Source organism: Mastomys coucha, unplaced genomic scaffold (genome assembly GCF_008632895.1).
Source record: "Mastomys coucha isolate ucsf_1 unplaced genomic scaffold, UCSF_Mcou_1 pScaffold21, whole genome shotgun sequence".
In the NCBI taxonomy this organism is placed as follows: domain Eukaryota; kingdom Metazoa; phylum Chordata; class Mammalia; order Rodentia; family Muridae; genus Mastomys; species Mastomys coucha.
In genome coordinates this window covers 74089672-74116632 of record NW_022196904.1, presented here as the reverse complement: position 1 = coordinate 74116632, position 26961 = coordinate 74089672, and the positions used below count along the sequence as shown (strand labels likewise).

Sequence of the window (26961 nt, the reverse complement as noted above, 5' to 3'; positions counted from 1 at the left end):
GTATAGCTAGTCCTCAGCGATGTGAAAATAGAAACCTGGTGTTTCTAAGGGAGTTACAGTCTTCAAAGTGCTCCAGGGACCTTTGGTCCTGAGAACAGTTCTGTGGGAACAGCAGGAGGGGTGCTGTGCACTTGGGGAGTTAGCAGGAGGAAGCCAGAGCCAGTGGCTGGGGAGTGTCAGCTGTCATTATTTCTCCTGACTTTTAAACATTCCTATGACCTGCCTCAATGAATCTGTTGGTAGTTACTTCCATGTTGGACCCTTTCCTCCATTTAGAGCAGTTGAGTGTTCTGCCTCACTTACTGATATTCCTGTTCTTCGTTGTGATTAATGATTAACTTAGTTAACTTGTTTATTTTGAAATGCTCTATTGCAGCTCAGGCTTTGAAACTGTAGCAAAGCCACTGCTTGGACAATACCACTTAAATAGGGACCAGCTTTTTCTATTAAATTGCCATCTCTTTGTGTGTGAGGGGCAGTATTTAAAACATCAGTTTGATTTCTTTATGGAGCTTAAACTAGCATTGCAAGTCCCTTCCTTCCTGGAGTTGTGTAGACTCATGGTGTAGAATGTTTGTCTTCAGCAGCAGTTGCTTGGAAGACTGGCACTGGGCAGTTCTGGAATGACTTACTGACCTGAAGACTTGGCTCCCAATGGGCTTGTTTAGAGACCACAGGAACAAGCAAGACAAGTTCTGTGACCCAGTTGGAGGTGTGATTCATAGCTTGTTCGCAGTTGGCACATTGGTTTCAAAGTTTAGACAATGATGGCCTCATTTGCTCCTAAAGCAAGGGGGCTCTGGACACCTGTCCAGACAGAAACTGTAGACAGCTGGGCAGGATGGATCCACCCAGCCCCCCACCTATCCCACTCAAGTTTAGTCTTAAATTAGCCAGAGAGATTCAGAAGCATGGTGAGTTGTGGTGAAACAGACCATACCCTGTAAAGTTCTGTACTTGTCAATGGTTTTAAGATTTTGGCCCTTCCATTATTAAGAATACCATTATGACAGTCACATGATCCTTGGTGGGGTGATGAGGATAGGAATGATGTAGTAAACTCCTAATGCCAGTGGCTCAAGCCATTTTGAGTCTACAGCAAAGTAGGAAAGCAGGAAGCAAAGACAACACCAGTTCCTGGAAAGCCAGATGCAGAAATTACCACCTTTCTGCCTTTTTTTGCAACAATTGATTGCTATTTGCAAACTTATTAACTCCTTTGTTTTATTAGAGGAAGGAAGGGGCAATTTGGCAAATATAGAATGTAGACATCTAGGATATACTCATACTGACCTAAGACTTAATTCCTCTCATAGTGTTCTGATGCCAAGTCCAGAGTTCCTTTTCATTTCACAGTGCTGGAGATGGACCCTGTGGCCTTGCTCATGTTAGCAGGTGCATCAAGATTGAGTCACACCCCCAACACAAAATTATCAGTTGTTAACACTTTGCATGACCCTGTCTAGCTATCAGTTTATGTTTGCATTTGTTTTAAAATACACTAGGTGTGCCATGGGCAAAGGGTAGAGAAGTGGTCATCCATCTCCTGTGTGGTTCCCATCCTGCTCTTCTCTCCTGCCTCCCAGCACAGTGTGTGTCTCTACAAATAGTGAGTCAAACAGAACTGCAGACAATGTCAGGGGGTGGTTTCATTCATTGAGTGCTGAAGACAGAGGGTAATCTCAGTTACGTCTTGACTTTTTTTTTTTTTTAGATGTATTTATTTATTTATTTTATGTGTATGAGTACACTGTAGCTGTACAGATGGCCATGAGCTATCATGTGTGTGGCTGCTGGGAATTGAACTCAGGGCTTCTGCCTGCCCCACTCGCTCCGGCCCTGCTTATTCTGACGTTAATTCACTGTAGCTGTTTTCAGATGCACCAGAAGAGGGTGTCAGATCTCATTATGGCTGGTTGTGAGCCACCATGTGGTTGCTGGGATTTGAACTCAGAACCTTCGGAAGAGCAGTCGGTGCTCTTACCCACTGAGCCATTTCGCCAGCCCCATGTCTTGACTTTTAAGGATGATTTTGTAGCTTCTTATAAGTGTTCTTTAAGTGTCCCCTTTTTCTCTTTATAATTGAACATGCAGTCTCATCCAGAGGCTAGTGATTGTTCACTGAATGGGCTGTGTGTGTTGGGGGAATCAAAGCTGTATGTGCTGAATCCTTTTTATCTTCACTGTAGTCATGTCAAGCACATGCATCTTATACATACTAATTTTAGCACGTTTATCTTCCCATTTGGAGCTAAGGATATAGCTCAGATGATGGAGTGCTTGCCTACTGTGTATAAAACAACGCCCTGGGTTCAGTTTGCAGTACTGCATATGCTGGGCATGGTGGCGCACACATGTGATTCCAGCACTTAGGAGACAGGTTATTCAAGCCTTAGCTACATAGTGAGTCCCAGGCTATCCTGGGCCACATGGGACCCTGAAAGCCTTATTTGGCACCTGGCATATTTCTTTCCAAGTAGTGGATATCACACCTAGCAGGATTCCTAGGGTTCCTAGGAGCTCAGATGCTCTAGTTCTGGGACAGCTGTAGCAGACTAGTTCTGCTGGTTCTGCAGGTCAGGTGTGGGGGCAGCAGCTTGCTCTGATAACGTGGGGACTCTGTTTAGCAGTGTCATTGCACTTCACACCTGTGTTAAGACCATCCCCAACTGTTTTCCCCCTATAAGAACTCTGGTCAGAACAGGTCCCTAACTTAGTGTTTAATTTTCTAAAACCAGCTTTGGATACTTTTAAAACACTAATATTAAATACCTTCTTGAAGACCAGACATGGTAGCACACATCTTTAATCCCAGTACTGGGGAGGCAGAGATAGGAGGAACTGTGAGCTCAAAACCAGCCTGGTCTACATAGGGATCCCAGGCCAGCAAGGGGTACATAGTACCACCCTGTCTGCAAAGAAAAAAAAGATAAATAAGCATGTTCTTGTAATTTTGAGCCACAAGCTTCCTCCATATCCCCTTGCCACTGATCTTGTTAATAACTCTCTGTCTTGATTTTTTGATGAGAAATTGAAATGTAATTATTGTGCGTTAGCGTCTGGTGACCTGGGGGCTAAATGACAGCATTGAGTGTAGTTTGCATCATTTGTCACTGCTTAAGAGACAACTGATTTGTGAAGGACGAGGTATAAGATAAGAGAAAGGGATCTGTCTGAACCAAGTCTCTTTAATTTTCTCCTAAAGTAGTGACCAGTGACCCCAGGTAGTGATACCATCCTCAGAATTTTTAACTGGGGACATTCACATAGGTTATGTCTTAGTAATACAGACATATGTAATTAGTAATACAGACATATTAGTAACATGTCTTAGGTCTCCACACTGACCAGTCAGTGCATCTGTACTAAGTGCCAGGAGAGCTGAGTGACTTTTTGATGACCAGGTTTCATGAGGAGAATGCATATATATGATGCCAGCAATAGAACAGAATGCATGGAGAGTACTCCTCCCACTGCAGCTTCACATAGTTATCAGCATTCTGTAGAGGAGTTTTAGTATCAGCTCCTGCCAGGCACCCCAGCTTTTGACAGTTATTTTTGCATCTGTGCTTTCTGTGCGGGTGATTTTAACTAGTGGATTTAAACTTCTTATTGTGTGTGCGTTCAAGGGGGTCACCCTCCTGCATCCCTTCCTCTTGCTTCAATTCAGCTTTTATTACCACAATATGTACTTTATAAACATTCACATCCTTTCTGGTATTATCCAGTGACTTCTCTTGGGTTTCCTTTTTTAGAAATTTAAATTGCGTGCATGTATGTGGGGGGAGGGAGAAGGAGAGGGAGGAGCGTGGAGGTCAGAGGATAACTTGCTGGGTATGGTTCTTCATGTGGATTCCAGGGCTTGAACTCAGGTCATCAGGCTTGGCAGGAAGCCATCTGGCCAGGCTTCTTTTGGCTTTCTGTCATTTGAAGTGCATTACAAAAGTCAATAAATACCATTCCCATTGGCATAAAGATGTGGTAGGAAAATGTCTTCATCTTGGGCCTGATGACATGGCTCAATGGCTAATGGTGCTTGCTGCCCAGCCTGATGACCCAAGTTTAGTGTCCAGAACCCACATGGTGGAAGTTGAAAACCAAGTACCACAAGTTGTCCTTTAACACATTCACACACATGATAAACAAATGACTGTAAAAATGAAAGGGAGAGAAAGACTATGTCTTTCTTTACAGATCAGATTTCTGAGCTTTGGGACTGTTCCAATGAAGTCACTTTTCTTTATCTTCCTAGATTAGTACATATATCATTTATACTCTTAATAGGAGCTTAACAGTACGGCTGATTGTTTTTTGAGTTTCAGTCTTTAAATAACTTTTCTCTGTGCTATTTTATTTTTCCTTTCCTCATGCTTTGTGATTGCCTTTTTCCCCTCTCCTCATGTATCCCTCAAATCACAGCTTTCTGAGATTGGACAAGCTCCCTTGTGCATAGTGTGGACAGATAATTCAGCCATTGCTATCCCTAGCACCAGTAAGGTATCCACACTGGTCCTCCCTGGGTGTCATAAGCCTTTGTATTTCTCACCACAGCAGTGTATGTTTGAAATGTGAAACATTTTTGGAGAATGTAAGCATTAGATGCGGGTTCTTGTGTGTACGGTTAGGAGCTAAGCCTGCACCAGCCAGGCATCCTGTATGTGCCACCTGCTCCCCAACAGGATCCTAAAAACTAGGCAGCCTGGCTGAGCAAGGAGGAAGGCAGACAACAGGAAAGCTGGCCTCCATGGCCTGGATTCTGATGCATGTTCAAAGGCAGGGGAAGGTGAAAAGCCTTTCCTATAGTCAGACAGAGCCCCCAAGTCAACTGTGGCCAGCTGTGGCCAGCTGTTAAAGAATGTGGTTTGCCTAGACAGATAAAATTTGAGTAATTTGGGCTTTCTGTTGAGCTGAAGGGTAGAGTTCCAAGCCTTTTCCAGGTGTCTAGTTCCAGAACACTGCTAGGGCAGACACTTACTGGTGAGAGGTGGCTGGATCCTTCTGAAGGAGCTGCAGCCTGGCTGTAGCTCTCAGATCTTCAGAGCTGGTGTGTGTCCTTTTAAAGTTCAAAATTTAACAATTTGTGATAAAATAGGTCTAAAATGCCTTTATGTGCTTCCTTTTCATTCTGAGTAGAAAATGAATGGCATAGTCATTTATCAATGACTGGATCATCATTAGAAAACTGGTATTCATTCTGTAATTTTTGATTGATTGCTAACTTAATATCTTGTCTTGAGTGAGGTCTATTATATATGGAAATAAATGACTGTAAGGGAGGAAAAGAGAATAAAATGGAGCCAGAAGTGCTTCTGTGATGACCTGAAGTTTGTTGAGTTGATAGGTGTTTCTACATGACCGTACCTTGGGGGTGTCTCCTGTCTTCCAATCCTTTCCCCCTTCCTCAGTTTTCTTATGACTTCTTTTCTTGAACATAGAGCTTTCTCTCTCAGTTCTTTCTTGGGATCCTTATGGTGAGTTCCACTGGAACTCCCTTTAGTTTGCCAGTTTTGTTTATGAGTTGCATCATTAGTCTGTACCCAACGTTTTCTCTCTGTACTAGTTATATAATCTCAATTTTTATGTTTTTTGTTTTTTTGTTTTTGTTTTTTGGTTTTTTTTGTTTTTTGTGTTTTTTGTTTTTTTTGGGTTTTTTTTGGTCTGGAACCTTGCAGAATAACCAGTCAACTTATCCAAGAGTCTCAGGGAAAGACCTGGTGTCCTAGGTTGAATTAACTGACAACTTGGCACAGCCTAGGATCACAGTGGGAGAGGCCAGGAGGAGGACTCAGTTGAATGGTTATTTTTGTCAGCTTGGTCTGTGACTCTGTCTTTGGTGGAGTTCTTTGGTGGGGTTACTGATGTAGAAGGCCTACTTTGGATGGGTAATATTGGGCTGTATAGGGAAGTTAGATGAGTGGCATAGAAAGTGAGCCATCAAGTTACTGTCCTCCATGGTTTCTGCCTTGAGTTCCTTCCCTGACTCCCCTCAGTGGTGGACCTGCATGTATAAGCCAAACAAACCTCCTCCCCATGCTGTTTTTGTATTTTATCAAGAGTGTCTTATCACACTTGATAAGCAGCAGAGAGAAAACTAGAATGATGGGTATTGGGCTCCAGACTGGCAGCCATATACAGATGAATATCATTGAGCTCATCAAGACTTGTCCCAAATAGTTCATAATTAAGAATGTTTTACATTTCTCAGCTATTGCAGATCCTTGTAGTAGAAATGACCCAATGTACTCCCTGATGTCCTGAGGATGCTGGGCTGCTGCAGACAGGAGTTGCTAAGGAATCTTGCTCTATGCACTTGGCACATGTTGCCTTCCCCATGAGGTCTTTTGTGCACTGAGTTTCATATTGTAGTTGAGTGCTGCTGTGAATGGTTTGGTTATGTGGATGGTCAGGGGGATCTTAGTAAGTTACATTGCCTCAATAGTTGGTGCTCTCATTGTTTTGCATGTTGGCTATCATTCTGATTTCTTTTGATGCAGGATTGTTCAGAGAAGGGTTTTTTTTTTTGTTTTGTTTTGTTTTTTTAAATCCTGGATTTCCCTCAAATACCAAAATACCAAGGATTTCCCCTATACTTAGTTAACTAATTCTTTACTCTTGTGCTGGGCATTCACATTGCAGTGAGAAAGGGCGCCATGTTGTTTACTATGATTCTTGACCTCAGTCCCTTTCAGCACATGTCTAAGTGGTGTTTTTCTTATAGTTTGCTCTGCTGTCCCCACAGTTGTCAGGTGCTAGGAGTTGAAGTAAGTTCAGTCTCAGGTGGCAGGTAGCACTGTTCCAGTCTTACAGAGGAAGAAAGAAATGTTAAGCTGAAAGTGTAGAAAGAAAATCCATTAGCTCGCTTATAAACATCGTATTGGGCATGACATGTTTGTAAGAGCCTTGGCCTCATTGCCTCTATGAAGTCCTTCCTTCCAGGACAGAACTCTGAATCACTGAGTGTGGTCTGGTGTACAGGGCATTTATGCAGAGACTGGGCAGCCAGCTGTGGGAGGGTGTGTGAAATTATCTGGCTACTTGAGAACTTGAATGTGAGACATTCAAACTATGCGTTTGTTTGGCAGGTGGCACCTCCGAGCTCTACACATGTGATAAAGTGCATTCTCTGTGCCCTGCCAGCCTTCTGTGCTGTGAACAGTCCACATTTCTAGAGCCATTCTAGGTCCTTCAGCCAGCCATTGCTGCCATGGCATTGCATTCTTTTAAAATTAGAGCATGGCCAGGTTCCCAAAATAGTTGGAGTAACTGGGAATGCTGGGCAGGAGAAAGGGAGAGTGGCTGTCACTGGGTTCTCCTTGGTCCATGGCTTTGACTAAATTGTTCTGTGTCTGGGGCGGCCTCCTAAGATTTGCACTTCATCCTTAGCATCATGAGTGTGTTGTTATGGCAGAGGCCCAGGTGACCTCCTTGTGAAGTCCTTGGCTGCTTGCATTTATGACTTCATATTACTTTGCACTGTGTAGCAAGGCTGCTCACCACAGTCTTTACTGGTCTTTTGTGGAGACATGTCACTCTGAACAGAGGCTTGGATAAGCTTTGGAGGCAGACACCAGACTTGGACTCACAACCGTTGACCTGACTGGTGGGAGTTGAGTGCCTTGGTCTGTATACTGGAGCTGGCAATGCCAGATTATTGCTAGGACCAGAGACTAGATATATAGAATGGAATCTGCTATGTGCTGGGCATTTGCTAATGATAGCAAGATTAAGCCACTGCTGTAACACTTTGCCTCCATGAGCACATCTTCCTTTCATACAGATACTAGTGGCCTGCAGTGGGCAGAGATTCTTACGGAATCAGACTATTGTTCACATGAGGCCTGAGCAGCAGGTGGTAGTAGTACCTGCGTATTGGTCTGTTCCATTTGGTCTGACCTGGTACAGGTTGAGCTAATAGGGGAGCAGTGCCAAGTTATTGTAGCTGAGAGGAGCAGGCGTGGGCAGGATCCAGGCCTGATCCAGTCAGTGCCTAGGACATTATTTAGGATTAGTGACTTGTGAGCACAGGGTCCTGGACATCACTTGGTTGGTGCATCTAAGTCAGTAAAGCCACTTAAGCAAGTGCCAGGGCCTTTCAAGGACTGAAGAAAATTGAGACTGTTTTTAGGAGGTAGAACCTTGTCTCCTAGGTGATCTAAAAGCACAGATTTCCCAAAGTACATCCAGCCTGGGTTGAGACCCCTGTGTGGCAGCCCTGGGAAACAACTTGGACAGACTTAAGAAGTCTTGTGCTCTGGTACTGAGTGTAGGTAACACTCGTGATCAGCTCGATGGTCCGATGACCTTTAGGGGCAGTCTCCCTAGCCGGTGAGAACTGCCTTTCTCTCTGGTTCCTGAAAGGTCTTGTGGGGTAGGGCCAGGGTGCTTAACTCAGGTGCTTGCCTTCCATTCTTATCTTCCTCATGAATTTTGCTTTGTGCTGGAGCATAGTAGTTTTTCTTAAATACTTTAGATATGTTTCCTCACTTTTTCAATCTGAGGAATTCTAATACATTTTAGAAAATGTGCTTATTTCAAGATAAGCATGCAGATAAGTAGATATTATGGAAAACATTTGTTCTTGCTTTGTAGATTTTATATCATTTTGATTTCCCTGACACCCTCCTCTACTTCTATCTTTAAAACCATATCATAAACACTTTTTCTAATGCATTACTTTTATGGGAGATCAAACAAAATTAGCCAAGAGGAGCAATGTGTCAGAAATAATGATGGAGGGCATTCCTAGGCTGGAGATAGATTTAAAAGTTTAATATGTTGAAGTGCCCAGAAGCATCTTGGAGGGAATTTCACCAGGATTTGAAGTCAGGTGGATTTAGAAGGAAGAACCCAGCAGGGGAAGCCACTGAGTCCCTGAGAGCAGATACATGGTGGTTACAGATAAGCCTTGTTCTGATACAGTAACTTCTTTGCTCAAAACAGAAGGAATGACCAGAATACTTGTCTCTCTCTCTTTACTATGCTATCTACCTTCATCCCCTGCCCTTGTTTAACCTCTCAGTCTAGGGTACTGGCCTGAATGTCCTCTAACTTCCTAATCCATGAAACCCACTTATGCCAGCCTGCGCTGTCCTTCTGTTCCTGTTGGCTGTCAGAGATGAGGAGCCACCTCTGCCCACCTCCCAGGCAACTGAATGTGGATGATAAATGCATCCAGATGTTATAGTCTGAAGGATTTACAGTGACAAAACAGTTTCATTTCAGAATGTGAAGTGGGTTTGCATGAGGAGCTGACTGAACATCATTAGCATGTAGCTTATAGAGGTATCGCCATTTCTGAAACAACTGAAAACAGGAGATAGATAATATTTTATGTCCTGACAAAGAAGAGTCATCATTACCAGGACAGAACAATGTAAGACACAGGTATGGGCCTGCTGCCTAAAAATGTGTGAATGTAGCCAGCATAGTGGTATACACCTTCACTTCCAGTACTATGAAGGTACAGGGTCTCTGTGAGCTCAAGACCAGTCTGGTTTACATAATTAGGTTTCAGGACAACCAGAGCTACATAGTGAGACCTTGTCTTGAAAAACAAAGAAACAGCTGGGTGGTGGTGGCACACGCCTTTAATCCCAGCACTTAGGAGGCAGAGACAGGAGAATTTCTGAGTTCGAGGCCAGCCTGGTCTACAGAGTGAGTTCCAGGACAGCCAGGGCTACCCAGAGAAACCCTGTCTCGAAAAACCAAAAAAAAAAGAAGAAGAAGAAGAAGAAAGAGGAGGAGGAGGAGGAAAAGGAGAAGAAGAAAAGAAGAAGAAGAAAGAAAGAAAGAAAAATAAAGAAACAACAACAGGTGATGAATGTCTTATCATTGAGCATGCAATGCTACATGCTTGTCTTGCTTGCCACAGCAATCCAGAGCCTGCTACACCTCTGAGTGACTTGCATTTACTCCCAAGGAGTGCATTATACAATATTGTAAGTGGTTATGGTGAAGTGTGTGGAATGGAATGTGGTTAGCTGGAAATTATGAATTATTGATCATGGTACTCAGTGTTCTTAGTGGCCAGGAAAGCCTCCTGTTTATGATAAGTAGGAATGTAGGATTTACTTCATTAAGTTTATACATGGCACAGTATTTTAATTAAAATAGAATATTGAAGTTACTTCAAGACTTTATTTGAGGCTGAGTAGGAAAAGGAAATGGAGGGTTCTATGGGTTGGTTAAGCCTCAGAGTCACAGAGTCGCATCTGCTGTTTGCAGGGTATAGAGATTGGCTTTGGCACACAAAATCCTAGAGTCCTTGACAGGAGGGAGAGATGGCACATTAGAATGCAGCCAGTCTGGTAACAGCTGCCCTTGAGTGTTCAAATATAGAAGTTGGAGTTCTGTTTCTGTTTTAGTCAAATGAAATAGACCATTGAGCAAAATGCTTCTGTCCTCAGTGCATTCCCACTTAGTACATAGCTTCCTTTTGTGGGTCCCCTAGGAGTCCTTTCACCTCCTAAGAATAGGCATGGTAGACATGAACCTTCTCAAGGAGGAGAGGTGATGGATGCTTTCCTGGCAAAGAAGGTAAAGCGATGTCCACACAGCAGTATTTAGGATCTCAGCTTTGGTGTCACTCAGCACCTAACTTCCCTGTTATGATAACTTCCCTGTTATGCCTCCTCCCTAAATATCCCAGAGAGGAATGGTCTTCCAGATTGGTAAGAGAACATAGCAGGGTCACAGATTTTATAATCTTCTTTTTCTCTTGGTTTTGAAACAGTCTTTTGCTGTTTTGCCCAGGCTGGGCTACAGTGATTTTTCGTGCCTTCTCTTCCCTAACAGAGGATTACAAGGATCACAAAACCTGGCTATAGTGTCCTTTTTGTTTCTTTAAATAGTACCAATAAACTTTAATGCCCTTGGATTTACAATTTAAAAAGACAGTTTTTACCGTGTTTCTGTTTTAGCCATATTTTGCTATCTTTACTTTTATAGTAAAATCTCATTTGGAATTTGGGAGAACTGGTCTTCCATTATAGAATTTAGGAGAATAAGAAAATAAGATGTTGATTAGATTTCGGAAGAATGGCCACACTATTTTCTTCTTAAAAGTTGTGGTGTATATATTGTGATCTGATTTTGTTTTTTAAGGCAGTCTTAAAATGTAAACCAAGCTGGCCTTGAAGTTCAGAGCAATCCTCTGGCTCTACTTCCTGAATGCTAGGATTACAAGTGTATATTACAATTTATTATTTATCATTTTTTAAAACATTTTTTTGAGGAGAGGTGTAGGGGCACACACCTTTAATCCACCACCTGGGAGGCAGAGGCAGGTAGATCTCTTGAGTTCAAGGTTAGCCTGGTCTATGGAGTGAGTTCAAGGACAGACAGGACTACACAGAGAAACCTTGTTTTGGAAAAACAGAACGACAGCAACGACAACAATAAAAATTGTTTGTGATATAAGGCATATCCTTGGTTTATCTTGGTTGACCTGAATCTTGCTAGGTTGGCTTTAGATTTAAGAAGGTCCTCTTATCTTTACCTCTCTATTGCTGAGCATCTAGGTATTTACCTCCAATGCCTGGCTCCAGTTATAACCACTTTTTTGCAGTTGGTCCCATGACACTGAGCACCCTGACATTGTTGTGTAGCGTTACTCCTGCATATTACTAGGACACTTCCTATGTTCTCTCCTCCCCACAAAAGCTAAGACTCTGCTAGTGCATGGTCTTGTTCTATTGTTGAATCTAGCAGCGTCACCTGGGTATAGACTGCTGCATCTTTTGAGTTGAGTGTGTTTGTGCTAATGAACAGTGTTGAGCAATTACCCGCCACCTCTGGCAAACAGTGGGAACTAGAATCCAGTTCAGGGTTGGAAAGCATAACCCCAACATGTCAGTGGTGGAGGTAGAATACAAGCAGTTGTTGACCTGTCAAAGCTGTGTTAATACCAGCTCAGTTATTACACCTGCTGGGGAGGTTGCAGTTCATAGGATCTGTGGTTCTTCCCCTGCTTAGTTCCAGTTGATTCCCTTAGACAACTGTCTTGGTAATCACACTCTCAGTTAACTCAGCACGATTCTGGAAGCAGAAGGAAGAGTGGAGAACACAAGGAGACAAAGAACAAGGGACACACTTGGAAATTTGACTCAGGAGGAATGGAGCTGAAAATACCACTGAGGAGAGGCCAGTTGGTCAGATCTGCACAGAGGTGCAATTGCAGGTGTCTGGAGCATAGTCAGGATGAGACCAGAGTAGGGCAGGGCAGCTGGGCAAGTGAGCCAGTGTGCTAGCTTCAGCCTGGGTAATGTTCTATGGTAACTGGGGCCGCAGTAAATCCTAGCTAGGCAAGGCCTGAGATTGGAAACAGGACACCAGTTTAGAAGGCACATGGGAGGGAGACAGGACTGAAAAAGAGAGCTTAGAACTTGTTCACTTCTGGCTGTATAGAAGTTAGTCTAAGAATCTGGGTTGCCTGTCCTGTCTATCTGTTCTTCATTCACCTCATTTGTCCCTCGCTGCAGTCTAGGAGTCACACCTCTTTGTGGCCAGAGAAGCAGGACTATTAGTTCCCAGACGTGTATTTCCTCCTGCTCTGTTCTGCACATCCCACCATGGTCATCCCACATGTACTGTTTACCAGAGTATGTTGTTCACCCAGCTTCCTCAGGAGCCATCATGGTCAAAGGACAAGGCTGGGTGTGGGTCCTCAAGCAGTGTCATTAAGAACCAGTTTCACTTGTACCCTTACTTGCCTTTCCTTTTAGTAATTGCCAGGGAAGCTGTGTGGTGACAGAGATGTCCTGCCTTAGTCCAGGACATGACTCAGACAATAGTGCAGACACCTGAGAGAAACCTGGGTAGACCATACTTGAGTCCTGTGTTTTACCCTGAAAACTACCTGTGACTATCCTGTCAACTGACAGGTCCAGACCTCACTGACCATTCCAGATGCTGTACTCTCCAGAAAGTCAGTCATAGGTAGCCTATCTTCTCTCTGACCATTCAAGGACTTCCTAGTGGAAGCCTTTTTGTTGCAGGAGCTGATGCTTGCTAAGGCAGTGCCACGCAGGAAAGCTTCCAGACATTGAAGGTCTCTCACAGCTGCTCAGAGACTGATGTTTTTAGTTCTGAAAAGTGACTTTCTGCTTGCCAATCAAGTGGGCCATGAAGTTGTTTTGTTTGTTTTTTAAAAGTTGTCTTCCCATGGGAGAGCTTTCATGAAATCTGTAACTTATCATTCATTGGGGTTTCTAAGAGGAGTGATGTGTGTTTAACTGTGTTTACTGTGAACAAAGGTAACACTTAACCACCAGTCGCTTGTCAAATGCCCATGCTAGGATTTTGCACAAGCTAGCTCCATAGGCCTTTGAGGACCTAAGGGCAGCTGTGCTCTCACCTGCTTGAAGGTATTTGTGCAGCTGTGGGGGAAGTGGCATTTTCTGGCTTTTCTAGCATGTCAAATAGTTACAGAATGCCAAGAGTCTGATTATCATTGGGATAATTTCATGCTCAATTATATTTAGATGAATTCAAGTAAGTGATTCTATTTTAATTGTAACAGATCCAAAGACAGTTAATTCTATATTCTTTAGAACTGTAGTTTTCCTCTGAAAGATGGTTTTTAAAATATTAAAATTAAGTCATGTCAAGCTTTATTTATTTTTGCTTTGACAGAGAGTTGGAGTAGGGAACAGTTTTGAATGTCAGAAAAATTGAGTTGTCAGAGAACCCTTCCCTTAGTCTTTATTTAGAAAGAAATTGCAAGCATCTAAGCTAGAAGGACTCTTTGTAATGGGGGTAGTGCTTTATGAAAGGAAGTGCATGGTCTAATGGTGTTCAGGTAGCACTAAGAACAGCTGAATTGATAAGCATTGTAGGCCAACCAGTGTGAGCCTTCCTGTAAGTTATGTTTTTCTAGAGGCTTCTGTCTCCTGTGCATTTCATTTTATTATTGCAGATGAGATCTGGGCCACTTGATCCCTCCCAGAGACTGCCTTTAGCAATACTGTGAACAGAACATTCCTTACTCATGGATCCTGCATCCATTGACTCCACCAGCTACAAATTGGGAATATCTGGGAGAGAGGTGGAGAATTAGATTCTAGAAAGCTTCCAAAAAGCTTTTGGAACTTGAATTTGATATTTGTTGAGTAACATGCTAAAATCCATATGAGTAGAGTAATATGTATGCATACATGTGGCCTCCTGCCTCTCAGGACTGTTTCCTCCAGCTCCCATTGAGCACTATAGACTGTAGTTAGTCCTGCTGTGGCTATACTTGTACTGAACACATAGGCTTTTTTTCTTGTTATTATAAAAATATAGTTAGGTATTATAATTAATAGATGTAATTTAAAGTGTGGAGGTATGCATTATATACATGCGTTACACCTTTTTTTTTTTTTTTATGAGAGGTTTGAACATCCCACAAGGGTTCTGTAGACATCTTCTGATACACAGGGTGAGCTGAGTTTGTGTTCACATATACAGACATGCACCACTACATTGTATCAGAAGATAGGATAAGGAGAGCTTTGCACTCAAGGATGGTCTTTCTAACATATACATCAGACATTGTATAAGGAGAAGATTGTTTCTTATAGCTGATCCTGAGAAGTTTTATCACTAAAATTGCTTGTGTGGGCTGAGGCTAAACAATATCTACCCTCCCTCCTGAGTTCCCAGTGACAAACCAGGTTATAATCCTACCAGAGTTCACTCTGAGTAACCGATGAGTTTATTAGGCTTAGTTACAGAGCAGTGAGTGAGGGAGGGGCTATGGGTAGGGAGGATCATAGGTGGCCTTGAAGCAGCCACACTGGAAAGTTTGTATCCAGCAGGCACCATTGAACTCATGGAGATTGTAGTAGTTTCTTGCTTGGAAGATGATGTCATGAAACAGGTTGACTTTTGTGTGCCCAGCTAGGGTATTCCATAGTTTCCTGAAATTCAATATAGTCCCAAACGAAACTTCTTACTGAAGCAGACAGAATTCTAACTAGATCTAGCTGATCTCTTTTACAGCTCCTCAGTTTAGCCAGTTTTCTCAAGAGCCCTTCTCTCTATTTTATTTGAACACCCCCTCTTCTTTTTAACCCTTCCCTGTTCCTTCCTGTCATATACACATCGATGTAAGCAGCTGACTTTTACCCATGGACTTCTCCAGACCACAGCTTCCAACCAAGCTCCATATTCTGGGTATCTTGTACCTGACCCCAAGTCCTCCCATGCTGCATCTTCACTAATTTCTAGCAGCCCCCTTCTATACCTCTAGATCCCTGTGTGAGCTGCCTTCCCAATCTGGGACCCTGCCTTTAGGGGGAGGGGTATCTTTCTATTCCTGCCTCACCTGATTGGCTTCTAACTGCCTTCTTCCTGGAGTCTTCCCCAACTGCCAATACTGACCCTCTCTACCCTGTGTTTGGACTAAACCTACCGGCTTAATTGTTCATTTTGCCTTCATTTGTACCTGGGTTTCTTTCTGTCCTCAGCTTGAATCTGTTTACTTTTTATTTCCCCAAAGATATGTGAATCAAAAGCACATAGTTTATCCCCACCCCTGGTAACTTGAATCCAGCAAGGCTATTTTTCATAGTTTAGGTGGCCTGTTTGATTTTATAGCCAGTGTAAAGGGGATGTGGTTGTGCACGTGTCCTTTTTGTTTGTTTTGTTTTTCTAAACAGGGTTTTTCTGTGTAATCCTGACTGTTTTGGAATTCGGATTTGTAGACTAGGATGCCCTTGAATTCACAGAACTCTGCCTGCCTCTGCCTCCCAAGTGCTGTGATCAGAGGTGTCCCCCATCATGCCTGGCTGTGCTCACATTCTTAAAGCTGCCAGCAGGGACAGTTTATAAAAAATAAATGTCCCTTCAAGTAAATTAACTAAAAGTTAGAAAGAAAGAAACATAGCTCAAGGCAGTAACTGTAAATTTTTTACTTTCTAAAGTGGCACCATGCAGCAGACTTTTGAGTGTTTCCTGTTTATCACTGTAGTAAACACCTGGGGAAGCCAGTGCATGAGGCTTTGGCTAGTCTATTGATGAAAACCCTCTTTAGACATACAAAGGTGCACCTTGAGAAAGGGGAAATCAGCATGCTTTATGTGGTGGTTTTTTCTCCTCTTCCTCATACTTAAAATATAAAGCTTGTGTTGATTGTGCTTAGAAAGCCCTGAGGCAGAGGACCCACCCTGGCTGTGTCTGGCCTGTTTGTGCACCTGCTTCCCTCGGCTGTTGTTCTGCTCTGCAATTTTGACCTACAGTAGACAAGGGTTTCTCCTTACCCTCAGACCCCATCCTTCAGTTAGCATCCCTGCTACCTTGTCTATTTATCTTCATCCTATGACTTAAGAAATTTCCCCTAGGAATTCTAGCTCTGAAATATTTAAAATGTTGACTTCAAAGTCAGCGGAACTGTGCCAAGCACACTTCTGAAGATAAACAAGGAAGCTTTTGACAAAGGACAAAGTCAAGGACCATTAATTCACACAGGATGGGGTGTCTCAGGGAGGCTGGGTTTGTGCTCTGTTGTACAGAGAAGAAAGCCTTACACTGAAACAAAAACAAATGACTTTAACCTTATAGGAAATGATTCCCATGGGACAGAGGCTCCTTGATACTCTCAGCCTCTGGAGTAGGTCTTCCAGCCAGCCCAACATCTCTTGATAGAGAAAAGGTCCTGGTACCTCTGGCTCCAGACCACTCCTGGACTTCATGTAGCTTGGGTTACAAAACTACAGTGGACATTTAGAGAGGCTGAGAGGGTGATGTGCAAGGGTGTGTCTGCACTTCACACTGTTGATTAGAGAGTGGTACCCAGGGCCTTGGCTTCTTCATACACTGACTCTGAGACTTTGAGCATTGTTTCAAGAAAACCTTAGGACTTACCTGTAAGACCAAACTTCATACGCTTACTGTGACTTTTATTCCTGTCCTCTTCACAAATCAGAGATTCTGTTCCTGTTCAACATGTCCAAGGAGATGTCAGACTTTTCAATGAGTTTTATATCCTAGGAATATTAAGTACGCATGGAATTTAGTTTTAAGAAAATACTCATTTTGTCTGGAGAAATGGCTCTCTTTGTAGGACCTGAATTTGACCTTTAGAACCCATGTGAAAAATAAAAAACAGGCACATTGGTGCACACATGTAATCCTAGAGTTTAGGAGACAGATAGATATTGATAGGCAGAATCTTGGGGCTTACTAGCTAACCAACTTAGCCTACTTGGCAAGTTCCAGGCAAATAAACAAAAAAGGTGTCCTTGACTTTCCTAAGGCTATAACTTAAGGTTGTGGCTTTATACTCTCAAAGCAATGCAGGACTTACTGCAGAATGGCTCATCACATGCCCCTCACCTCACTTCACAAATGAGCACAGTAAATAACTCAGGCAGAATGACACTGCAGGTGGACTAGAGACTTTAGGAAAGCGTGGGAAGTAGGTGAAACTGGGAGGAACTTGGAGGGGTCTGCAGGGCCCAGTGATTTGCAGTGATGAAGAGCAGTTAGGGCTTTCAGGAAGAGGGTGTTTATAATCAACAAGAAGTCAGCAGTCTGTGGCAGAAGGACCACTTGGAGAGAAAATATTGGAATAGTTATCTGGGTCAGGTGTGGGTTCCTCTTTGGGATGTAGGCTTGAATATAGGGATTTGCTTGGGTTTTATTCGAAAGTAACATGATAAAAGGTGTTTTGCTGTGCTTTGTTTCCACACAGGTACATTATGTAGTGAGAACATTGAGACATGGACAGGAATGAGCAGTGTGAAGGTTCATGTAGGTAGAAGTGGGAGTAAGGACAGAGGTCTGACACAGTCACTTGTCAGGTACAAGTGGTATCTGAGTTCCACCCTGGGGAGAGGGCAAGGCCAGGGTGGAAGAGTTGTGTATCATTAGCATGAGTCAGTGAAGCAGGGGACTTGAAACTAGGACACCTGCTTCCCCATACTCATGAAATGATTCACAGAAACAGGAAGAATAGGACAGATTAGAAGTCAGCAATCTTAAGCACCCTGGGGAGTGATGGAGACAGTGCTAGTACAATCTCCAGAATAACCTGTGGGAACAGACTCCAGATTATTGTGACAGAAATGCTCATTATCTTGAAAGCACACCTACTCTTGGAAGTACATTTGGCCTTATCAGGATGCCCCTGGTTAGTTGCTCACAAGATGCCTCCATGTGTACCCATCAGCTTATATAGGCAAGTCAGTCTGGAAAACATCTCAGAGACGGGAATGGGTTGGGCTTAGTGACTAAGTGGGTGTGCAATAGAAAGGGGAGATAAAAATAAGAAAGCCCTCTGGATACCAGCCCATGGGTGAAAGGTATGGGATTGGAGAGATAGAAATATTAAGGTGAGTAAGTCGGTATGAAGAGTCACCCTGGGGAGGTGCTAAAAGCTCAGAAGAAAATTGCAGCACAGATTGGGGCGAAAAGTCTGGCCTATCTCACCCATCCAGCAAATAGATGTTGCACAGCTGTAATATATCTGCTACTGTTGGAAGCCGACACTGGAGAGTTCTACATGGAAGTAATTATGAAGAGATTCTAGAAAAGGCTGAGAAGAGAGCTATAGGATTTTTGAGAGGGAAGAGGCATGAACAAGGAAGCAGAAGGAAGACCCAGCAGGGAAGAAGAAATGTAGCTAGTGTGAAGCCTGGTCCCAGGAGAACATTTTCATAGAGATGTGGAACCACCAGCAAGTGCTGACTCAGCACCTTCCTCACTGGAGAAGAGGCGTCATCACCCTCTTCCTGACCAGCTAACACACAGCGGCACTGAACCCCTAGGTCTCCATAGAGTGGCTTTCTGAGTTGTTGGCTCCTTTCAGTCCTGAGAACTTGTACAAACTATTACCAGTTTTGTTTCGTTTTGGTTTTTTGTTTTTTCACAACTCTCATCTTGGTTTACTAGATATTTTCTTCCTTCTTATTCTCAAACTGATGGTACCAAATAACTACTTAGCAGATGCCAAGTGGCCTAATCTTTGGGTACACTCATGTCTCTCTTCCTGGTGCCTAGGTTTGCTTCTCGTGTGTAATTTTGGACCTCTCCTTTCCACACATGCACACTTCCCAGTTCCTCTGCTGACTGACTCACTGACTCTGGCACTAGGCGCAGCAGCTGCCTCAGTTTACCCTGAGCGGCTTCCATGTTGTGTGAGTCTCCGTACTGGCCTGCAGCATAGTGTTGCCCCTTGACATTTTAAAAAAACAAAACAAGCCCTTTTTTCTCGAGCTGCATCTTGATTTCCATGTCCTCAGACTGAATGGGCTCTGAGTCTTGTTTTCTGAAAGAAGTACCATAGATTCATACCTGTAGGCTGAATGAGGAGTGTAAAAGGGGGAAAATCATTGAATTTTACCAAAACCTGAAAGCACATCATAATTACCACTTCACAGTCTGCTCACAAGGTCCCTTGTTTTGTTTTTGTTTTTGTTTTTGTTTTTTTAGTTTTTTGAGACAGGGTTTCTCTGTATAGCCCTGGCTGTCATGGAACTCACTCTGTAGACCAGGTTGGCCTCGAACTCCAAAATCCTCCTGCCTTCTGCCTCCCAAGTGCTGGGATTAAAGGTATGTGCAACCACTGCCTGGCTGTATTTAAGTTTTAAAGGAGCACTGCCTTATTTTTATAGGCTGCTTTTGTTGAACATTCTGATGTTAGCTTTTCTGCAGTCACTATTTATTGGCCACATGTTTCATTAAAATGTGATCTTTTTAGAGACAGGAGAGATGGCTCAATGTTTCAGAATAGTCGCTGCTCTTCCAGAGGATCTGGGTGCAGTTCTCAGCACCCACATGACTACTAGCAACTGTCTAAACTCCAGTTTCAGAGGATCATAAGCTGGCAAATGTCCAGTTTAATGACCAACAAGATGCATGTTGTAACAAGACACATGATTGCTGCTCCGCACCCTGTGGAAGGGTGGCTTCTTCCCAGCTGAGACCCTTCCCTGTCTCATCATCACTGTCCAGACTTGAGGGATTCAAGTATTTCTTTTTCAGTATCCCACTAAATTAACAACAACAATGTTGCTGTCGAGTGAACAATATGCAATAACATTTCATTTTGGTAGGTTTACACACTTTACACATGGTATCATTGGTGTGACTAAATAATGTCAGATTGCCAGATTGTTTCCCTAAGTTTCTGTAGCAGATTATACTCCTTCAATAAGGTAACTACTATTCAATGTTGTCATCTGTATTCCCTTTCTCATTGCTGTGACACAAGTAGCAAAACAACTTGAGGAAGGCTAGGGGTTATGTTGGCTTCCTGAGTACAGTGAGGTCAAGGCATGACAACAAGAGCAGGAGGCGTTGGGCTCTGCAGTCAGGAAGGGGCAGAGAGATGAGTGCTGATTCTCTCTCTGGTCTTCAAGGACTCCAACCCGTGGAATGGTGTCCTCACCATTTCACCAATTCAGCTAGAACTGCTGCAGAACTTGCACATGTTCAGAGATGCTAGGGTTTCCTGGAGGATCCCAGACGCAGCCAAGACGACAGGAAGGATTAAACGGCACACTGTACCTTGAAGTTGTCAGTCTAATTTTCCTCAGTCTTTTGGATATAAAATAACTATTCACTGCTTTCACGTGTATTTTCATGTGCTGTTGTGTGTCTGTCTGTGTCTGTGCCATGTTGTACATGTGTCAGAACAATGTAGGAATACATTCTCTTCTTCCATTGTGTGAGTCCTAGGGATAGAACTCAGGTTCTCAGCCTTGGCAATAAACATTTTTATCCATTGAGCTATCTCTGTTCATTGATATTTTTTGTAGTCTAATAAGGGGATGTATTTTGTATCTGCCTCCTGATTTGTTCTTCCTCATAGGAGAGTGTAGCATTCTTTTACACCTTACCTAACATCACTTTCCACCAACACGAAGGAAGGGGAGAAAGAGCACACTTTTCACTTCAGTGCTACACCTGGTGCTTGTTCGCTAACATCTGCCATTGGCTAGAGCTGCCTGAAGGCTGGGAGTGTAGTCATGTTCTACATACGGTGTTTACCCAACCAGAACGTTACAGGTACACCCGGAGACCACTGCTGAGTTGAAATCTTGGAAACATTTAGCCCCAAGAAGAGGCTAAAGAAGATGTGATTGCTTTCAAATTCCTTATCTTTTAGTGAGCTGTTCTTTGATAAATGACGATGTCCTTCATATCATTAAAAGTTCACTTGAAGAGTTGTTTGCCAAACCTTATTTTTACTTTGCCTTCGAAAACATGATTATGAGAAGGAATATCAGGAAATGTAAGGACCGAGTAAAACCTTAACTGAAGCTCATAGTGCATTTGTTTAAGTAAGTAGCCAGGAACAAAGTCATGGTCCTATTTTTACAAATGTGGAAGTCAGATTTGTAGTCATTTAATTCTGAAATAGACCTCTGTTTGATTTTATAAAATTAATGTTCATTTTAAACTAAAATATACAAGATAGAAGAGAGCAGTTTTAAACTAATATATGTGGAAGTTTTATGGGATTAAAGTACTGTTGTGCTCCCTCTACATACACTTGTTAGCTAATATTGTGTAACCTCTGCTTTCTTCAGGTATGGTGTGAGTCCTGAGAACATTATCCTCTATGGACAGAGCATTGGCACTGTCCCCACTGTGGACCTGGCCTCACGGTATGAATGTGCAGCCGTCATCCTCCATTCCCCTCTGATGTCTGGTTTGCGTGTTGCTTTTCCGGATACCAGGAAAACTTACTGCTTTGACGCTTTCCCCAGGTGAGCTTACAACTGGACAAGTGAGAAGTCGACCAGTGTTCAGAGTCCGTGTCTCTATCAGTTTCTAAATATTGGTTGCACACCCCTCTATGCCAGGCCCCTGGGCATCACCGTAGATGTGAGGCAAATGTAGCATACTGAGACTTCAGTCTTCAGGGCTGGCTACGCATTAGAAAGTCTCCAGATGATTGATAAGGACCTTGAGTGTGCCACTACCCAGGACTAATTGATTCAGCTGTAACATGCAGCATGTCCTGAAGGAACTTCCCGTTCAGTATTCATTTATTCAGAGGGACCTGTATTGCTCAATTACACAAGAAGTATCAGGATGCAATTAGCCCTGGTATAGACCCTGAACTAAAAACAAGCACACATAGGAATTTTTTTTTTTTTTCAGTCAGAGAATATGGGTAAGAGGAAAGTGACTCTGTAGTCTTTGTGAAAAGAATAGAAAGGTAGCCCTGGGATGGTTGAAACAGCCATCCCCTCTTCCTTATCTTATACTTTTAGACTGTCCCTGCAGAGGTACTCTGCCCTGGGAGAAGCATAAGACTCAGTCTTGGTCATCCTAAGGCCTCTCCTACTAGCTGACCCCTGCTGTTCTCTAGCTCCTCCTAATGGAAGGGAGAACCAATAAATATAAAAGCTGTGAGCAAAGTGTTTGCTTTGCAAGTTCCTTCTTAGCTAATTGTTTTGGTTTTTGATTTTTAAGTGATAATGTGAGAAATATTTTTAAAGCATTTGCCCCCTAGGTTTTCCCCACAGTGTAGAAGTTAGCCAGCTTGTATTGCACTTCTAAGGAAAAGCATCAGCAGGAGTAACGCATGGTCTGAATGAAGATTTTGGTTGACCTATTAATTGCCACTGTTCTGCTCTTGCTGGAGAAAAAAATACAGCATTTGGCTGCATGACGTTGTGTTCCAGTGTCTCATTTCACAGGAAGAGACCTTTGTTAGTGTCTTGGCTGATTCTCAACATGTGTAGCTTATACCAGGCTTCACTGAAACTCTGCTTCCTGGGAATGGGGCACTGCATTTCTGGTGGCGTGGCTGCGAATGCTAAGTAGAGTTGACATGCCTGGCAAATGTGGCCTTATTTGTGCTGAATTGGTAATGAGAGGCAGTTTGTTTAAAGACACGTTTTGCATGTTTGTGAGAAGCAGTTCTAGGAGTTACCCCGGCAACAAAATGATGAGATTAGCTTATATCTTAAAATGCAGCCATTGAAACTAGTTCCCTTGTAACTAATTGTACTTTATTAATTAATAGCAAACCAACAACAAATGCTGTTTGTCCGATTCACCAGGCATTAAAGGCTGGCCCTCCAGTTAGCCTTCCCAGCAGCTTTGAAAAGTTGATCCAGTTACTGTATTCTTTACAGATCAGGCCAAAAGCAGTGACGTCACTGGCTTTGTAAGGTTGGAGACAAAGGGGCCACTGCTCCCTAAATTATTGATGGAATAGATTTCAAGCCATTAATGGCTATACTGGCTTTCATCATTAATTGGATTTGGCAACATTTTCTTTTATGATGTTTCTTGCTGTCAGATGGCAGAATGTTGTCTTTCTCAAAGGGAGGATGCTTTCACGGTTCTTCCTGTGTTAAAAAGATAGAGATTGAGTCCTGGTCATGCTTCAGTGTGAGTTATCCTCTGCCTTTGCAAATAGGGTCAGACAGTGGCTTTCAACTTCAGATGCCCTCTGCAAACAGTAAAAGATTTCCATAAATAGCAGCATAGGATATGGTCTCAGGCCTGTCATAATTGTTGAGTAGATGCATTTTTTTAATTGAATGTAATTGAAGGCTTATAAAGCAAGGCACTTTAAAATTAAATCCAGGGGAAAAGTAAGTTTTTGGTATAATTCCTGGTCTGCAAATCTGCACATAGCCACAGAGACTCTGATCTTCACAGGTCCTGTGGCTGCTAGGGTTTTACAGTCTTTCTGGGGTGCCTTTAAGCAGTTGGCAGCTTCATGAGTTGTTCATGAAGCCTGTGTGACAGTCAGTTGTAGACCTTTGGAATGTGAAACTAATGTCAGCCCTCTTTATTATCTATCTCCCTGGCCTGGTGCCTGTTATTTTATAATCTCTGAGCTTTAGTTCCCTCCCTGATCAAGCAGAGAAGGCAATTCCTCTTGGGTCCTTTTTCATAAGGATTAAATGAGACTTCATGTGGACTGTGCAAAGTGTTCTGCTATGATGGATGTTAGCTGTTACTTTATCAGAGAGACTCCCACAAATAGCACCCATTTGTGTCCTGATACAATCCTGACGAGGATCGACTATAAAACAGTCAGCAGCAAGCAGGTCTTGGGCAGAAGGACAGATGTAAAGTGGTGTTTATTCATGGCTTAAAGGACCATTACCCCGTCAGAGCAGTCTCCCATCCACCCAGCCTGACACATGCTGATGGTCCTTTCTCTCCTCTCTGAGATGTGTTTTCAGAACCTAAAGCACAGTCTTTTGAAGATCCATGAGAATTCATCCTGTGAGAATGGATTTCGTTTTTATAAACAGTTGGAGTAAAATCTAGGCATCACATTAAGCTTTGGTGGTGCTATTTTGTTTTGTTTTGTTTTGTTTTTAAATCAAAGAGTTAATACTCTGCTTTTATGACATGGGCATTGTTTAAAAATAGGTTTTTTGGTTTTTGGTTTTTTTTTATGTGTGAGTGTTTTACCTGCATGTCCGTGTACCACATGTATGATAGGTAACCAAAAAAGCTAGAAGAGAACATGAGATCTCTTGGAACTGGAGTTACTGATGGTTGCAAGCACCATGTGGATACTGGAAGTTGAACCTGGGTCCTCTACAAGAGCAACAAGTACTATAAACCCCTGAGCCATCTGTTCAGCCTGGATTTGTTTCTTATGGAAGAGTTCTGAGAATTTGAGGAGTATCCAGTCCCCACTTTTTACAGAGCTATTCATTCAGATATAGCAAGTGCTTGCTTGTTTATATTTTAAAGTCTTCGCAAAATATAAATTAAAAAAATATTAGTTACTGTTTTGCTAGTCTGATGGTTTTAGTTGTTTTTAATAAAATTACTTTTTTAAAAAAAATCACTAAATGCAATATAGTAGTCTTCATGGGGTGTTGGAATAACAAAGAGACATTTGTGGGAAAAAAAGTGAAACCCAATTAGAGGTGGGAGGTTTTAGCTAATAGGAAATACTAAAGTTGGTTTCTTGGTTTTGATAAACATAGTATGGTAATGGCTGCTGTTAGCCTGATAGGAAGTGAGTTAGGGCTTATGGACATTGGTAATATCTTTCTTTGCCATAAATCCTAAATTTTTCCAAATTAAAAAATATATATATATTAAGGAAAATATATTAGAAAAACAATGGAAAAGAAAGCTGAGGCATTATAGTATGTCAGTATGAGTTTATCACCTGTACCTGGGCATCACTCCTAGTTATGAAGCCTGGCACAGCTCTGTGATGTCCAGCTGTGGTACTGATGAGCTTGTTGGGCAGCACTTCTGTGAGTGTGACTAAAGGAGTCCTTTTCTCCCCCTCCCACTTCTGTCTTGCAGCATTGACAAGATATCTAAAGTCACCTCTCCTGTGTTGGTCATTCACGGTACAGAGGATGAGGTCATCGATTTCTCCCATGGCTTGGCGATGTATGAGCGCTGTCCCCGTGCTGTGGAGCCCCTGTGGGTTGAGGGTGCTGGGCACAATGATATAGAGCTCTATGCACAGTACCTAGAACGACTAAAACAGTTCATATCTCACGAGCTTCCCAACTCCTGAAGACGGCGGCCAACCTTACCTCATTACTGTGAAGCGAGGATCCTTGTTTGCACACGCTTTGACTGGATTTAACAGTGATACCCAATAACCACAGAGAAGGGCCCAGCCTTTGTGTGTTCTTAAAGAGCTAATACAGTCTGTCTTTTGTACCTAATCTCCACCTTCCAGTAGGCTGAGCAGCTGGGTTCTCAGCTGCGAGACCTTGCAGGAGTGGGAACGAGAGCTGACCATGAGGACTGTTTCCCAGGGCCATAGACTAAAATGTGATCAAGTCTGTCTCCCTCGCTGTCTGTCACCTCTGATTCCCCCACCGGTGCAGGATCACCATCTCACCCATGTGCTGGTGTTTGACCTGCGGCGCTTTCAGCCCTGGTGCCATGGGTGAGATTCATTTGTGAAGCTATGGTAGTGTAACTGGAAAACTGTTATGAGAAATCCTCCATTAACTTGTGTTAACACGCCAGTCTTTCCCACACACATGAATTGAAGAATGATTTACTGGAACTATTACTAACAGCTTCATCAACTGTTACCATTTAAATACAACTGGAATATTCTTAAACAATAGGAAACTGGGGTTTTTTAAGTGTAAATTTATTACTAGCCAAGAGTTTTAATATTTTGATTGTCTGGTCTAATAGAGCCTGGCCGACTTTCCTTCTGTAAAGTCCTCCTTGTCGGCTTTCTTAAAGTCCTGTACATATTTGCAATTACATTGTGCACAGATTCTTAATGGATAGATTTTTTTGGTCAGGCTACAACAACAGACTGCAGATTCCTTGTTTGTATTGTAAATGATTGAATACATTTTGTTAATATGTTTTTATTCCTATGTTTTGCTATTAAAATTTTTATAACATTTCCAAGACAAAAATTCCAAGTTTCTGCTTTGAAGAATTTAGGTAATTAAATTACCCTAAGCTGATCTCTTAGTTTAGGAGCTATTTGGGTTTTGACACTGGAGTTGTGCCAGGTGAACATCAGAAATGAGATGCTTAAAATCATTACACTACTTGTATTGGTTGCGGGATTGGGTTTGGGGTCGTTTGATCTTATTTTAGTTCTTTTCTCTTTTTTTTCAAATTTAAAAGCCTTAAATGTACTGTAAGCCTCAGATTGTTGTACAACTGGATTGCGTTGGTTGCCAGTTTGTGTGCTGTTGCCTGGATGCGGCACGGTGGTTGGTAATGGAATAAAGGACGCATGGATCAGAACGTGTAGGCTTATGTGCTCCTTCCTTCATCTCGCCATCAAAGGAAATAGTAAGAATGCACCATTCATCTCGACCTAAGAGAGGATCCTTGGGGAATCGCTGTGGTAAAAGGCCTGGAAAGTTCCATAAGAAGCTAAGATACAGAGCAGCAGTAAACATAGATGGTCCCTAAGAGGGGCATGTAGTAGGACTGCTACAGATGCACAGAGCTGAGAGTACTCACATGGCCACTCAGCTGGGAGTAGACAAAGAACCTGTTCTCTGAGAAAGGTGAGTCATGGGAATGCCATAGGGT

The 26961-nt window shown here is 42.7% G+C and overlaps 1 protein-coding gene across 1 annotated transcript in view; it reads left to right on the top strand.

The window, feature by feature from the left end:
* The window catches only part of Abhd17c (abhydrolase domain containing 17C), a 41833-nt gene extending 15166 nt beyond the window's left edge, over positions 1-26667 (top strand). Inside the window, exons 2-3 of the mRNA XM_031387229.1 lie at positions 21516-21695; positions 25234-26667. Coding sequence (XP_031243089.1) covers positions 21516-21695; positions 25234-25453 — 400 coding nt within the window. The 3' untranslated portion in view covers positions 25454-26667. The remainder of the gene's footprint in view (positions 1-21515; positions 21696-25233) is intronic.
* Positions 26668-26961: the final 294 nt, after the last annotated feature.